Source organism: Triticum dicoccoides, chromosome 5A, assembly GCF_002162155.2.
Source record: "Triticum dicoccoides isolate Atlit2015 ecotype Zavitan chromosome 5A, WEW_v2.0, whole genome shotgun sequence".
Classification (NCBI taxonomy): domain Eukaryota; kingdom Viridiplantae; phylum Streptophyta; class Magnoliopsida; order Poales; family Poaceae; genus Triticum; species Triticum dicoccoides.
Window position 1 is genome coordinate 586376085 of NC_041388.1, and position 15331 is coordinate 586391415.

The 15331-nt window shown below is 41.6% G+C and overlaps 1 protein-coding gene across 1 annotated transcript; it reads left to right on the forward strand.

Annotated features, from left to right (window-relative positions):
* The first annotated feature begins 2159 nt into the window (after positions 1-2159).
* On the forward strand, positions 2160-7653 carry LOC119303090 (E3 ubiquitin protein ligase DRIP2-like). Its single transcript, XM_037580180.1, has 7 exons — positions 2160-2475; positions 4022-4121; positions 5444-5759; positions 5859-6103; positions 6202-6252; positions 6672-6744; positions 7181-7653. Exons 1-7 carry the CDS (start codon positions 2355-2357, stop codon positions 7400-7402), a joined length of 1128 nt encoding a protein of 375 aa, XP_037436077.1. The 5' UTR covers positions 2160-2354; the 3' UTR covers positions 7403-7653.
* Positions 7654-15331: the final 7678 nt, after the last annotated feature.

A 15331-nucleotide genomic window follows, 5' to 3' on the forward strand; every position in this document is an offset into this window, starting at 1 on the left:
TTTTATAATGGTGTTTGAATTTGGATGAAGTCGCGCATTTGAAAAAAAAGAAGAAGAAAAAGAATAAACCAAAGAAAACCATTCGAAAAAAAACCCAGACAAAAGCTTCCACAAACTTGCCAAAACTTGGGCTGGAAGCTTGTCGGGGCTTCACAAAACTAGGAAAGGGACGCTTCGCATTGGTGCCATATACGGGGTAGCCCATAAAGAATCTATCGAGGATTTGGCGTAAACAACGGTATAAGCGCCAAATAGGAAACAACTTGATCGATCGATCGATGGATCGTACAAGGTACATGGAGGAGGAGCCAACACAGGACTAGATCCATCAAGGAAAAGGCTGATCGCTTGCTACTTGAGAGAGCTTCAAGTATGGGCCTAGGTGACCCTTGAGAGATAGAAGATTGGACCTCACATCCCTCCTAGATGCACCATTGCTGGCTCAACCTGATGTCCCGATGAATTTTAGGCGGTAACTGCTACTATTTTTTTTCTGGTCCTGTATTTCTATACATTAGGGTAGACCAATTGGGATGAGCTATTTCCAAACTCTCATATAACCTCCCTAACGGTTTCACGTTTGATCAGTTGCAACAGAAATTCCAGTCTCCTGCCTTTTGAGATTGAAATTATTTTGGACCTTTATTCCAGGCCTGCAATCCAATAATCTCTAACATTTGGCGACCCATGGGAGAACTTCACCTGGCTCATCATGCAAACGAATGCTCTGCTGGCCCACTCAATCCAAGCCCAGAGGCGACGCTAGCTAAAAAAACAAGAAGTGCGCTAAAGGCCGAAACTCTAAAGCCCATTCAACAGCGGGAGATAGACAACAAAATTTCTATCCAACCGCTTGACCTTTTAGAAGAATTTTTTAACTTTAGAACCTCCTTGTATCTACCCTTCGATGCACCATCAGGCAAATAAAATGCCCTATGACGGCAGTTGGGTCGGATCTTGGTATACCCCCTTCCCGGCTCTCGGGACCGAGACCTCATGTTCAAAATTTTTACAAGTGTTTCCCAGGAGACCGACTTCTGAGGCCGGCTTCACAGGGGAAATTACCATGGAGGTCGGCTATCTATGTGAACAAACCAAGAGCTGGCATGACTACCATTCAGATAGGGACCCGTAACTTGAAATATTTCGAATATATATGTTTCAGAAATTAATTTACTCAAATTTTTAAAAGTGTTCACCACACATTTAAAATGTTCATGTAATGTAGAAATAATGTACATGTAAATTTTAAAAATGTTGATAGCATTCAAAAAAATGTCCTTAACATTTGAAAAATATTCGTGTGTTTTTTAAAAAATGTCCCTATCATTTAATAAAATGTTCACAATTTTTTTAATTTATATCATTCAAAATATGTTCACACGTTCAGAAATATGTTGAGCACATTTGCTCAAAATAGTTAATGTAATTGCTTTTTTTTGTTTCATAACATTGAAAAAATGTTCTTGAACTTTTTTAAAAATTTCACGGATTTCAAAAACATGTTCAGGAAATATTAGAAAAATGTTTCTACAATGTAGAAAGATGTTCAAGTTGTTTTTAATATGTTTATACAATGTAGAAAGCACATGTAAAGAATCTTCCCAAAACCGTCTTAATCGGCTGGCCCACTAAAGCCACCGCGCAACCAGTGCCAGAGGTAAGGCGAGGCCAAGCTGCATCTCGCAATATGAGAGACATAGCTCCCATGTAGAAAATAAGCACTGATGCCATGCGAGCTACCAAACGAACTGCAGAACTCGGTCCCAACCGCGGCGTTTCAGCTTGTGCAGACTTCATAGGGTGACTCGTGCAGGAAGGCCGAAAACAAGCCGAGCAACCAAACACACACAACAAGTTACCCCTCTTTATGGTCTCTTTGCTTTGTACAAGAAATTCGCCACCTACCCACACACAAAATGAATCTTATCTACACTAATTATGGAACAACGAAAATTGGAACGGCCTGGTTCGGAACAGGAAAAAGAGCAGATAAATTTGGAAAAACAATAGGAAGACAGTTCCGAATACAAATCGCACATAGGTCCTTATAGGCTACGCGCACCCGGCGCCGCCAACACGCAATCGCCTCTGCCACTCCAATTTCCTCTATTTATACGGCGCAATAGGAAAAGACTTCGTACTCCCCGGCCCCCCAAACCCCCGTGCCTCGCCGGAGCTCCGCCGCCGCAGCCGCCGCGCCTCTGTTGTCCCGGCCGGTCAATGCCCTCGATTCCATCGCCCCGCGCCGCGTATTCCTGATTCTCCTCCTCCCCCGGGCCCCGGGCTCTTCTGACGAGGAGGCCGACGACGAGGAGGAGGAGGTGGCGAAGGTGGTTGCCGGCGGCGGGGAGATGGGGCACGCGCCGGGGGTAGCTCGCGTGCGGCGGGCGCTGCTCGCCCCGTGCGTGACGTGCCCTCTCTGCGACGGCTACTTCCGGGAGGCCAGCGCCTTCACCGAGTGCGGCCATACCTGTGAGTTCTCTCTCCCTCTCTCTACCCCGCTCCCCCGCCGCCTCTACGATTTCTTTTCTCTTCCGTCCGCCCTCCCTCTCTCTTCTCCGTCGTGTCTGCGCTGCACGCGCCGGCGTCCCGCGCCGCTGCGCGCGGACGCCCCCATGCCCCCCCGTCGCGTCGCGCTGCCCTCCTTGGTTTTGGTGTCGGATGTTCTGCTTTCTCTGTCCCTGTTCCGTCTGTCTCTCTGTCAGTGGTGGCGTGGTAATCAGGTTGGCGTTCGACGCGACTTCCTGATCCCAGATGAGCGCCGGAGCCGCCACCGGTCTCGTGCGAATTGCCGAGGCTTCTGATTGCGTGCCGCTGCGGTCTGGCCCGGGCGGCCACCTTCCGCCGCGTTCGCTCTGCTTGGCCGGCGTTCTCGTTGGAGCTGGGTCTGCTTCGTCATCCTGGACCAAGAGGCAGGCGTTTCCTCTCCGGTAGCCGCATGCGCCGGAGCTACTCCGGAGAAACACTGTGCGGCCGATCGAAGCCATGGTTTCTTCGCCCGTGCTCTCGCGCACCAGTCCCACCGGAGCCGCCATGCCATCCCTGTTCTCTGGAGTCGACAATGCAGCCAAGCTGAATCTTTTGTGTGTGTATGTGCGCGTGTGACTGTAAGTAGCAGGTGTTTTGCTGTTGCATTAAGTGCAGGGTGGCTCAAACAGAGCAGAAGGGAAACAATAAAAATCCGAACATTAGCAGGTGTCAACAACACTTCGGCTGTACAAAAAAAAGGAGCAGAACTACTCTTGAAAAGCATCCATCAGGAGGCTAAATCCTACACTCACTAGCTCCCAAACATTAGCAGCCGTAGTATTCTGTTCTCTGAAAAAATCCTCTTGTTTCTCTCATTCCAAGCAAATATGCCATGCAGCTACAGTCGCACAAGCCACCTCCACTGCTCCTCTTTGCACTTGTCTTGTCAGAATTGTTGATCTTCTTCCACCATCATCCAGGGATCGAGCTTACAGAGAGAGCATTGCTCGCTACTCATGGATGGTGAGAGCCAGCAAGCAACCATACCTCTTTAGCAAATGCTTGACTCCTGTCCGTTTGGTTATGTTATCGATGCTTCTGGTTAGTAGAACGGGTATTCAGTGGCGTGCTGTCTTATATAGTTATTTGTATTGGGGAAGTATCTCAGATCTATGTTTTTGGTATAGCCGCGCTTCACATTGTAAAAAAAAAAATGGCCACACCACTTTTTTTTTTGACAAAGTGGCTGCACCACATGATGTAGATGCCAGGAGGATGATCACTCTGATTATCTAAACAAACGTTCTTGATTGATAAGCCTGACAGCTACTGCTGCACCGCAAGTACAGCGCAGTTGTCAGTCTTGTTCAAGCTATCAATCTGGATGCAAGTCAAGTATCTACTCTTATTGCATTGTTGCTACTTTGTATTTTACTCATAATGTAGCTTTCCTTTGTCGAGCACATAAAATTCGGTTCTTTCAAATCTCTGTATGATACTCGCATGCTTGTCTGTAGAGTTCCTCTTGTGACCATATTTTTGTAAGCAGTTTGCCGGGAATGTATTATGAAGAAAATAGATGAGGAGGAGATCGAAGCCTGCCCAGTATGCGACGTTGCTCTTGGGATCACTCCTGAAGAGAAACTCAGGTAAGTAATTGTTAAAATACCAAGGTTATCTGCTGTACAACATTGTTTTTCCAACTTGTCAGTTCTCTTTTTTCTTTAAATTCCTGTAAGTACACCTGCATAGCGTTAATAACATGTGAGCCTTAAGAAGTGGTGCTACCACTTTTTTAGGCCTTCTTACACTAATAGTACATACAGTGCATGTCAAAATGAGCCATTTGGAGGTTCTATGGATACTAAATCAAGTAAGAATACATGATCCAAAATCTTCTGTTCATCTGTAACAATAGAACAAATTCTATAGTTCTCCGTCTGCCTCAAAATGGCTCATGCTGCAAGTCCTCCAGCTTGTTTCATCTCAGTAATAATTGGGCCAACACAAAATTTTGTGGCTCCTCTCCCTCCTATTGCATGTGTCAGAGCATCATTGGATAAGTCGGCAGTTTGCCTCAGGGTCCACGTACTAAAGCCCCGCATCAGCGGCCAACAGTTTTCGTACTGCAGCCGACTGACCAGACCCCACAGTCCGACACTCCTGTCCTTGTCTCTGTAAGTTTTCCCTTCGCCGACGACGCCCAACGCAGCCTTAAGAACTTGGCAGTATAAGGATGTATAGACTATAGAGCAACAGATGGCCAGAATGGAGAAAACAGACTAATAAAATTCATGTTAGAATCCATATAAAACTATCATGAAGGATATCTGCGATTCCAACAAGCAAACATGTCGACACTTGTAACTTGATCCTTAAAGTGATAGGAGTTCAAATACATTTCCATTGTGTTTTCCATTTTAAAATTCGTACCTTTCAGTAAAATATGGTGTTCACACACACCATTTATTAATAGCTGCAGAAACAATTAGCTCATTTGGACCCTTATATAAAACAGTAGAAAAGTGCACTTAACATTTTTCTGAAGAATAAGAGTATATGTACGACCCTTGTACCGCAGAAAAGTGCACTTAATATTTTTGTGAGGAATAAGAGTATATGTACTGTTAATATCTCTATACACATTTGAATTAAAAATAGTTCCTTCTGGTTATTAGTGAGAGTATACTAGCTTATAATTACACTCCTGTGGATTCTACTGTATAAATCTTGCGTAAGTTGTAACAGCTATCACAGCTCTTCGTGCCGACTGCCTGCTACATTGTTATCTTGTCTAATAACACTGGCTGAAATACACACGCTTGCTAAACAGTGTATATGCATTTTTGTTTGGTGAAGCAAAATCTTAGAATTCCAGCCACCATCATTCTTTTTTTTTTCCTGCAATCTCGACTCAGGTACTCAACTATATGCTGCTACCTAACATGATTGATTGGTTCCTTGTTTGAAGGGCTGATATAAGTATTCAGGCTATCAGAAATTATTTGTTTCCACCTAAGGCAGATGTAGATGCTTTTGAGGCTCCAACTATTACATTGCCAGCGAAGAGAAAAGAGAGGTCCATTTCTTCCTTGGTTGAAACCCCAAAGATGTCAACACAGTCTACTCTGACAGGACGGAGAACCAAAGCTGCAAGAAGGACTATCACATCCCAGACGTTTTCTCTCGGTAAATTGCCAAATAAATCTGAAGACCGCTATCAGATGGCTGAGAAGGCCTCGGCACTAAAATCTACCAAGATGACAACATCTGCAAATAAAAAACAGGTAGTATTGAAGTGTTATCAACACATAATTCATATGCAAGTTTTATGCCAGTTGTCTTGTAACATTTTCTTATTCTAACTACACTTCCATCCCAAACAGAACAGTGTAGATATTTCTGAAGATGGAAAGAATCATGGGACGATTGACAAGGAAGAGCTTGAGAAGCCCTTACGGAGTTTAGTCGTGGCAAGCGCGAAGAAATCGCAGAATCCAAGTCCTTGTCTCAAGGAAAGTCACAAAAATAAAACAACCACAGAGCATACTCCGAGGGAAAGCCCAGAAGCAGACTCGCATGATGGAATAACTACCCAAGTCTGGTTTTCACTAGTCACTTCACCGAACCAGTAAGACCTCTTGCAGCATCTCTATTCAATATATATATACAGATTCTGATGGACCATGTGTTTTGTGTTGTCACATCAAAATGAAAATTGTTTTGCAGGATAGAAGCTAAACTGTTGCCTCAGCTAGAAAAGAATTTCTACAGAATTAAGTGAGTTCCCCTTTAGGCTTCAAGTTTCCTTGTCAACAATGATATAGGCCTCTCATACTTAGCATCCTCTTAATCATAGCATATGTTGGTGGAGATATTTTCCCAGCTTAGATGGCTCAGTGTGCTGATGCCCCTTTTCCTGTTATCTTTGATTGTTTTTTACTAGATGCATAGATTGCTCTGGTATTAGCAAGAGTTCTTCTCTTCATCTCAAAATATGAAGGTGAAGAACCTAGAAAAACAGTGGTCTTGTGAATTTTTATGACAGGTGGAGAAGATATTTCATCCGAAAATCCTGCATGCTTTTTTTCATTCATTCCTACCAGCAATTCAGTTTTCGCTGATGTAATAACATGTTAGTAGATTCCAAGAATTTAATACATTCTGTTCTTCAATATGATTTTTTCTTCTTGTTTCAGAGATGGAACTATGCGGGTATCCTCCATCCTGAGGCTGATTATGAAAAAACTTGAGCTAGCAAGTGACGATAAGGTGGGCCTTTTAGATGTCATTGTACTTCCATTTTTTATTGCTGCCACTCCACAAACCCTACTCAAGTCTGTGCCCTGCTATCAAGGTGCTTGCTTCCATGTACTACATTTACCGATAAATCTGGACTTTGCTACATTTCTAGATTTTGTTTTTCAGAAATTGTGAAGGGGCCACTGTCCCCATGGATTTCCATTAAAAGGAACCACCCTGCTGCATTTGTAGATTTGGATGGTGACATAGTAGGATTTAATTGCACCATTTTTCTGTTCAAAGCTCCCAAAGAATACGGCACTAAAACATTTTGCAGCTCAATGATCCATCCTATCATATCTCTTCCTGTTAGTGAGTGTGCGCGAGTCTGTGTGCCCACAAACCGAGAGTATGTGAACCTGCTCTTTTGTTTGACCCCTTGTGTATACACTTGTGCGAAATGCAGGTGGAGATCTTATGCCATGATGAGTCGGTGTGCCCCTCGACAACGCTGCACGGCCTACTCGAGCGGTGGCTGAGCTGCAAGCCGAAGGAAGAGGTCCTGAGGCCGGTGGGTGCTCCGGCGAATGAGTTTGTGATGGAGCTGCGCTATCGCCGGTGCCCAGGGTCCAGGCCCCTTTGCTGCACGATGAAGATAGCGTCCCTCCCCTGCCATTGCAGCACCTAGCTCCTCCGTCTCCGTCATCCGCTCATGCTCGTCGTTCAATGGTCCATCAGTCTGCCTACCTAGGATATATTATACATATAGTATTCTCACTCTATACCTGCATATCTTTCTCAATTTTGTTGGACCGTGTAAAGAGAGAAGGGGCGAAAGGAAGAGGTTAGCATACCCGTAGATTTGCTAGACAAAGAATCCGAAAAGTTTATGCAGGCTACATTTTTGGTTTACAGTTATGAATTCCTCAGTTGTTCCTCTCCCCCCTCTTTCTTGTGGTAATTTTGCTTCTTACCCACTGTGCAAGGCTGCGCGGTAGCCCTGATTTGGTCAAAAGATCTCGTTCTAGGTGAGATTCCTTCGGTTTGTCCTGTGGTGGTCTAGTGGTTTTGGCTGGTAACGGTCTATGCCAGGGCGTGGCCTGCAAAGCTGCACATCGAGCGAGCTGAACAGCTGCCTCCACAGGTCATTCTGATGGGCCCGTCTATGTCTATGTCTAAGCCGTTGACACATTTTAAGTCTTGTTCAATTCAGACAAGTGAAACAGTGCAGTGAAAGTGCCACTTACACCTTTTTATTCAGAAAAGCGAACGTTGCACTTCTTTACTAAACTAAAGTTCTGAAATAAAAAAATATTGCAGTAAACTAAAGTTGATTTGTCTAAATCCATTGTAGCTTAAGAAAAACTCAATCTATTTTGAATCAACAACAAAACATGACGGTGGATGTTTGTTGTCTAGGGCACACGGAGAGGTTGCACGTGGAGGCCCTTGTCGGCAATAGCAACGTTTATCGTTGATGGGGCACGGGCGCCCTAACGGCTTCCAGTCGGCATCAAACATGCCGGCGGACGTCTCTGCTCATGCAAAGGGTGTTAGGGTAGTGGCGCTTGGGTCATGGTGGATGCTGCGCAGGTGAGGAATGGTAGCGGCTAGATCACGCAACGACATGAGAGCGACCCCCTAACGACTAGGGCAGCGGTCTATGGTGGGAAGATGACCCATACATCAGCTATCATCATACCGTTGCGTCCTATCATGGAATACAAGCTGGCGTGACTACCTGAAGATCCGTTTTCAAGATGATAACTGGAACACTGCCTCATGTCGCGGCTAAAAATTCTTGTCCCCACCTTGAATATTTCAGTTTAGTAGCGGCAAACTTGCGTTGTTACCTCATTAAATGTTTTGTCTCCTTGTTGATGTGCTCCCTTCGATGGTTGGTCTCGAAAGTCAGGATGAATATTTTTGTCTTAGACCATTTTCATCTGAAAGGGGTGACGGAGGCGCAAGGCTTTTTTTATTCCTTCTTAAAGGCGTTGTCGTGCAAGAAGTTGAAATTGCATATATAAACCCTAAATGTATTTTGGTATTGATTACAGCATGATTAGTGGGATTAATGTTGGTTATCAAGTTTATCTTAAGACATTGGTCTCTCGGTAACAATATGGAGATGGTTGACCCCCATTTCAAATAGGAAAATGGTGTTAGTTTTCCTTATGCTCAAAGGTTTTATTTTATTTTATTTGTGATGGAAATATGCCCTAGAGGCAATAATAAAGTTATTATTATTATATTTCCTTACTCATGATAAAGATTTATTATTCATGCTAGAATTGTATTGATCGGAAACTTAAATACATGTGTGGATACATAAACGAAGTACCATGTCCCTAGTAAGCCTCTACTAGACTAACTCGTTGATCAAAGATGGTTAAGGTTTCCTAACCATAGACATGTGTTGTCACTTGATAACGGTATCACATCATTAGGAAAATTATGTGATGGACAAGACCCATCCGTTAGCTTAGCATATGATCATTCAGTTTATTGCTATTGCTTTCTTAATGTCAAATACATATTCCTTCGACTATGAGATCATGCAACTCCCGGATACTAGAGGAATACCTTGTGTGCTATCAAACGTCACAACGTAACTGTGTGATTATAAAGATGCTCTACAGGTATCTCCGAAGGTGTTTGTTGAGTTGGCATGGATCGAGATTAGGATTTGTCACTCCGTGTATCGGAGAGGTATCTCTGGGCCCTCTCGGTAGTACACATCACAAGAAGCTTGCAAGCAAAGTGAGTAAGGAGTTAGTTACGAGATGATGTATTACAGAACGAGTAAAGAGACTTGTCGGTAACAAGATTGAACTAGGTATGAAGATACCGACGATCGAATCTCGGGCAAGTAACATAAGATAGACAAAGGGAATTACGTATGTTGTCATAAGGTTCGACTGATAAAGATCTTCGTAGAATATGTAGGAACCAATATGGTCATCCAGGTTTCACTATTGGTTATTGACCGAAGAAGTGACTCGGACATGTCTACATAGTTCTCGAAGCCATAGGGTCTGCACGCTTAACATTCGTTGACAATATAGTGTTATATGATTTGGTGACCAAATGTTGTTCAGAGTCCCAGATGAGATCACGTACATGATGAGGAGCTCCGGAGGTAAATATTGATAGGACGATGCTATTTGGACACCGGAAAGGTTTCGGGTTGTACCGGGTAACCATCGGATCACCAGAAGGGGTTCCGGTAGGCCCCGGGAGGTCTATGGGCCTAATGGGCCAAGGGGAGGCCGATTGTGGCTTGAACTACGTCGGTATTTCCCCAAAGAGGAAGGGATGATGCAACACATCTACGGTAGGTATTTCCCTCAGTGATGAGACCAAGGTTATCGAACTAGTAGGAGAACCACGCAACACTACGAAAACGGTACCTGCATACAAAGAACAAATACTTGCAACCCGACGTAAAAGAGGGGCCGTCAATCACAACAAGGTAAAAAGATAGATAAAATTGTAGTAGATTGGATAAATAGATCTCGCAGGAACGCGAGATAAAATAAATAACAATAAATTACAACAAGGTATTTTTGGGATTTTGGATTAATAGATCTAAAAATAAAAGCGAATAAAAATAGATCTCGAAGGCAAATATGATCAAGAAGAGACCCCGGGGCCGTAGATTTCACTAGTGGCTTCTCTCGAGAAAAATAGCATACAGTGGGTAAACAAATTACTGTTGGGCAATTGATAGAACTTCAAATAATTATGACAATGGCCAGGCAATGATCTTTATATAGGCATCACGTCCAAGATTAGTAGACCGACTCCTGCTTGCATCTACTATCATTACTCCACATATCGACCGCTATCCAGCATGCATCTAGTGTATTAAGTTCATGGGAAAATGGAGTAATGCAATAAGAACGATGACATGATGTAGACAAGATCTATTCATGTAGGAGTAGACCCCATCTTGTTATTCTTAATAGCAACGATACATACGTGTCATTTCCCCTTCTGTCACTGAGATTGAGCACCATAAGATCGAACCCATCACAAAGCACCTCTTCCCATGGCAAGAAAAATCGATCAAGTCGGCCTAACTAAACCAAAGATTCGAAGAAGAAATATGAGGCTATAAGCAATCATGCATATAAGATATCAAAACTCAAATAACTTTCATGGATAAAATAAATCTGATCATAAACTCAAAGTTCATCGAATCCCAACAAACACACGCAAAAAGAGTTACATCAAATAGATCTTCAAGAGACCATTATATTGAGAATCAAAAGAGAGAGAGAGAGGAAGCCATCTAGCTACTAACTACGGACCCGTAGGTCTACAATGAACTACTCACGCATCATCAGAGAGGCACCAATGAGGATGATGAACCCCTTCGTGATGGTGTCTAGATTGGATCTGTGGTTTCTGGAACTTGCGGTGGCTGGAATTGTGTTTCGTCAACTCCCCTAAGGTTTTTGGAATATAGAGCAAAGAGGCGGTGCGCGAGGCGGCCGAGGTGGGCACAACCCACCAGGGCGCGTTTGGGCCCCCAGGCGCGCCCAGGTGGGTTGTGCTCCCCTCGGAGCCCCCCTCTAGTACTTCCTTGGCCCAACTTGTGTCTTCTGGTCCAAAAAAACTCCATAAAGTTTCGCTGCATTTGGACTCTGTTTGGTATTGATTTTCTGCGAAGTAAAAAACAAGCAAAAACAACAACTGGCTCCAGGCACTATGTCAATAGGTTAGTCCCCAAAAATGATATAAGGTTGCTATAAAATGACTGTAAAACATCCAAGAATGATAATATAACAGCATGGAACATTGAAAAATTATAGATACGTTGGAGACGTATCAGCATCCCCAAGCTTAATTCCCGCTCATCCTCGAGTAGGTAAATGATAAAAAACAGAATTTTTGATGTGGAATGCCGCCTAACATGTTCATCACATATTCTTTCTTTTGTAGCATGGACATTTGGACTTTTATATGATTCAAAGCAATAGTCTTGTTTTGACATGAAGATTTCAATACCCAAGCATATCAACAAGCAACCATGTCTTTCAAATATCAACATTAAAGCAAGTTATCCCTAGCCCATTATGCTCAATCATTGATCCATTCATGAAACACACTCGCATATTAGCTACACCCAATGCTCAAGTACGATCATAGTGCCCCTTAGTTGGTGCTTTATGAGAGAAGATGGAGACTCAAATAAAAATTGCATAAAGTAAATAGAAAAGCCCTTCGCAAAGGGAAGTAGGGATTTGTAGAGGTGATAGAGCTCAAAGCAAAAAAGATAGAGATAAAAACATTTTGGGTGGCATGCTTTTCTTGTCAACGAAAATGATCGAGTAGTTCCCAATACTTTCCATGCTAGATATATCATAGGAGGTTCCCAAACAGAAAATAAAGTTTATTATTTTTTCCACCATACTTTCACATTCCGCGGCTAACCGAATCCACGGGTGTCGTCCATACCAACACTTTCCAAGGAATTTATTATTTGACAACGTAAAGTAAATTCATTTTTCATTTCGGGACTTGGCATCCCTAATACCTTTGCCGTACTCTCGTGCAATGACAAGTGAATAAATACTCATCTTGAGAATAACACATCTAGCATGGAAAAATATCAGCCACCCCTACCATTTCATGAGCGGTACGAGCACACAAAAAGGAAATTTATTTTGAAGTTTAGAGATGGCACATACAAATTTTCTTAGAACGGCAAAAGAATACTGCATATAGGTAGGTATAGTTGACTCATATGTCAAAACTGGTTTAAGGATTTTGGATGCACAAGTAGTAATCCTACTTAGTACAACTGAATGCTAGCAAAAGATTGAGAAGCATCCAACCAAGAAAGGTAAAATCTCATACGCGAGTATTAAGCATAACTAACACCGAATAATGCAACATAAGTAGGATGTAACTTCATTGCATAACTATTGACTTTCGTGCTTGCATAGGGAATCACAAACCTTAACACTAATATTCTTACTAAAGCATAATTACTCATCAACATGACTCACATATTATATCATCATACCGCAAAACTATTACAAAGAATCAAGTCTATTTTGTCCAATGATCTTCATGAAAGTTTTTATTATATCCCTCTTGAATATCTATCACTTTAGGACTATTTTAATATGTTGCTTTTGATAGCTAAAACAAATCTAAGTGAAGAACATGAGCATAAAAAATTTCTTCTCTCAAAATAATTTAAGTGAAGCATGAGAGAATTTCTTCAAAATTTTTTACTAACTCTCAAATAAATCTAAGTGAATAATGAGAGCATTTTTTTGAAAAGTAATAAAGAACACCGTGCTAAAAAAGATATAAGTGAAGCACTAGAGCAATTCCATAGCTCAAATGTGAAGCACATAGAGCAATTCTAACAAGTCATAGCATAATTTTGGCTCCCTCAAATAGGTGTGTCCAGCAAGGATACTTGACTTAAACTAAAAATCAAAACAAGCAAAGGCTCATATCATACATTATGCTCCAAGAAAAACTCATGATATGTGACGAATAAAAATATAGCTCCAAGTAAAATACCGATGGTCGTTAGAAGAAAGAGGGGATGCCACTCGGGCATCCCCAAGCTTAGTTGCTTGCTTCTCTTTTAGATAATAGCTTGGGATGCCATGGGAATCCCAAAGCTTAGGCTCTTATTACTCCTTATTCCTTCATCCATCGTGATCTCACCCAAAACTTGAAAACTTTAATCACACAAAACTCAACAAAACCTTCGTGAGATCCGTTAGTATAACAAAGAAAAACACTAATCAAAGTACTGTTGCAAACCCATTAATATTTTATTTTTGCATTATATCTACTGTATTCCAACTTTACTATAGCTTATATCCTCCAATACAAGCCATAGATTCATCAAAATAAGCACACAACGCAAGGAAAACAGAATCTGTTAACAACAGAATAGTCTATAGCAATCTGAAAACTTCGAGTACTTCCGTAACTCCAAAAATTCCAAAAAATTAGGATAATGTGGGAAATTTTTATATCAATCTTGTGTACAAAAATAAGGAATTTATCGCGCTTCTGTGAATTTTCAAAATTGTTTTACTAGACATAAAAGATTCTATCTTTCAACAAGATCAAATCAACTATCAACCGACATGATCCCAAAGGCTTTGCTTGGCACAAATACTAATTAAAACATAAAAATACAATAATGACAGTAGCATAATTGTGCAAACACTCAAGAACGGAAAGAAAAAGATAAAAATAAAATTTATTCATTGGGTTGCCTCCCAACAAGCGCTATCGTTTTATGCCCCTAGCTAGGCATAATGCATAGATCTAAGTGTTGTCATATTTAGTTTCATTTTCCTTAGAGGTGTTTTTGTCATGAGGTTTTGCAAAAACAACATAAAACACCTTACCCATAGACTTTAGCACCATCAAGTTGCTTATCATCATATCCTCTTTGATTTCCGGCAACAATCCAAGAATAGTGTTGATTGACATCATTGAAAACTTGTTGGATTATATCTAAAATAGGGACTTCCTTTTTAGTATTCTCATCAAAGATTCGATTATCCCCAAGCAAATGCCTTATCACATAATCACTATTATAAAGAATCTCATCTATCACTAGTTTTTCATGATTCATACCATAGAAATCAAAAAATTCCCTAGCTTCCCATATTATGTAATCAAATTCATTCATAAGAACAAGGGTGGCCAACTTTTTAGCCTTGGGATTCTTTATAACGGGTAACTCAAAAAACAACCTTTGCAAGGTAGGATGGGTACGGATAAATTTATTTTCAAGTTTCAGGACTAGTGCTGAAATAGCTTCCACATAAGATTTAGTCCTTTTGAGTATAGGAACATCGTCAAGACTTAAATTTCCAACACAATTGAAAAATTCTTGGCTACGTCCTTTTCATATAACATTCCCTTGCCCCAAAAGAAAAGTTTTAGCATCCAGATTGCCAGATCATCCAATTTTAGGAGTTAGGCCATCATCTGTTTCTGCCATACCAAAGTCACTCATGGTGACAAATCCGAGCAAACAAAATTCCAACGAGAAACACGCATGAAAAAGAGAGCGAATAAAACGACAAATTTTTGTGAAGTGGGGCAGATGAAAATGAGAGGAAAATGGATAATAATATAAATTTCAAGGAGATGAGATTTGTGATTAGGAACCTGGTAGATGTTGATGATGTCTCCCCAGCAATGGCGCCAGAAATTCCTTTTGATTGCGGCTTGAACTACGTCGGTATTTCCCCAAAGAGGAAGGGATGATGCAACACAACTACGGTAGGTATTTCCCTCAGTGATTAGACCAAGGTTATCAAACAAGTAGGAGAACCAAGCAACACTACGTAAACGATACCCGCACACAAATAACAAATACTTGCAACCTGACGTAAAAGAGGGGTTGTCAATCCCTCCCAGGTAAAAAGATAGATAAAACTGTAATAGATTGGATAAATAGATCTCGCGGGAACACGAGATAAAATAAATAACAATAAATTGCAGAAAGGTATTTTATTTTGGATAAATAGATCCGAAAATAATAGCGAAAAAATAGATCTCGAAGGCAAATATGATAAAGAAGAGACCCGGGGGTCGTAGATGTCACTAGTGCCTT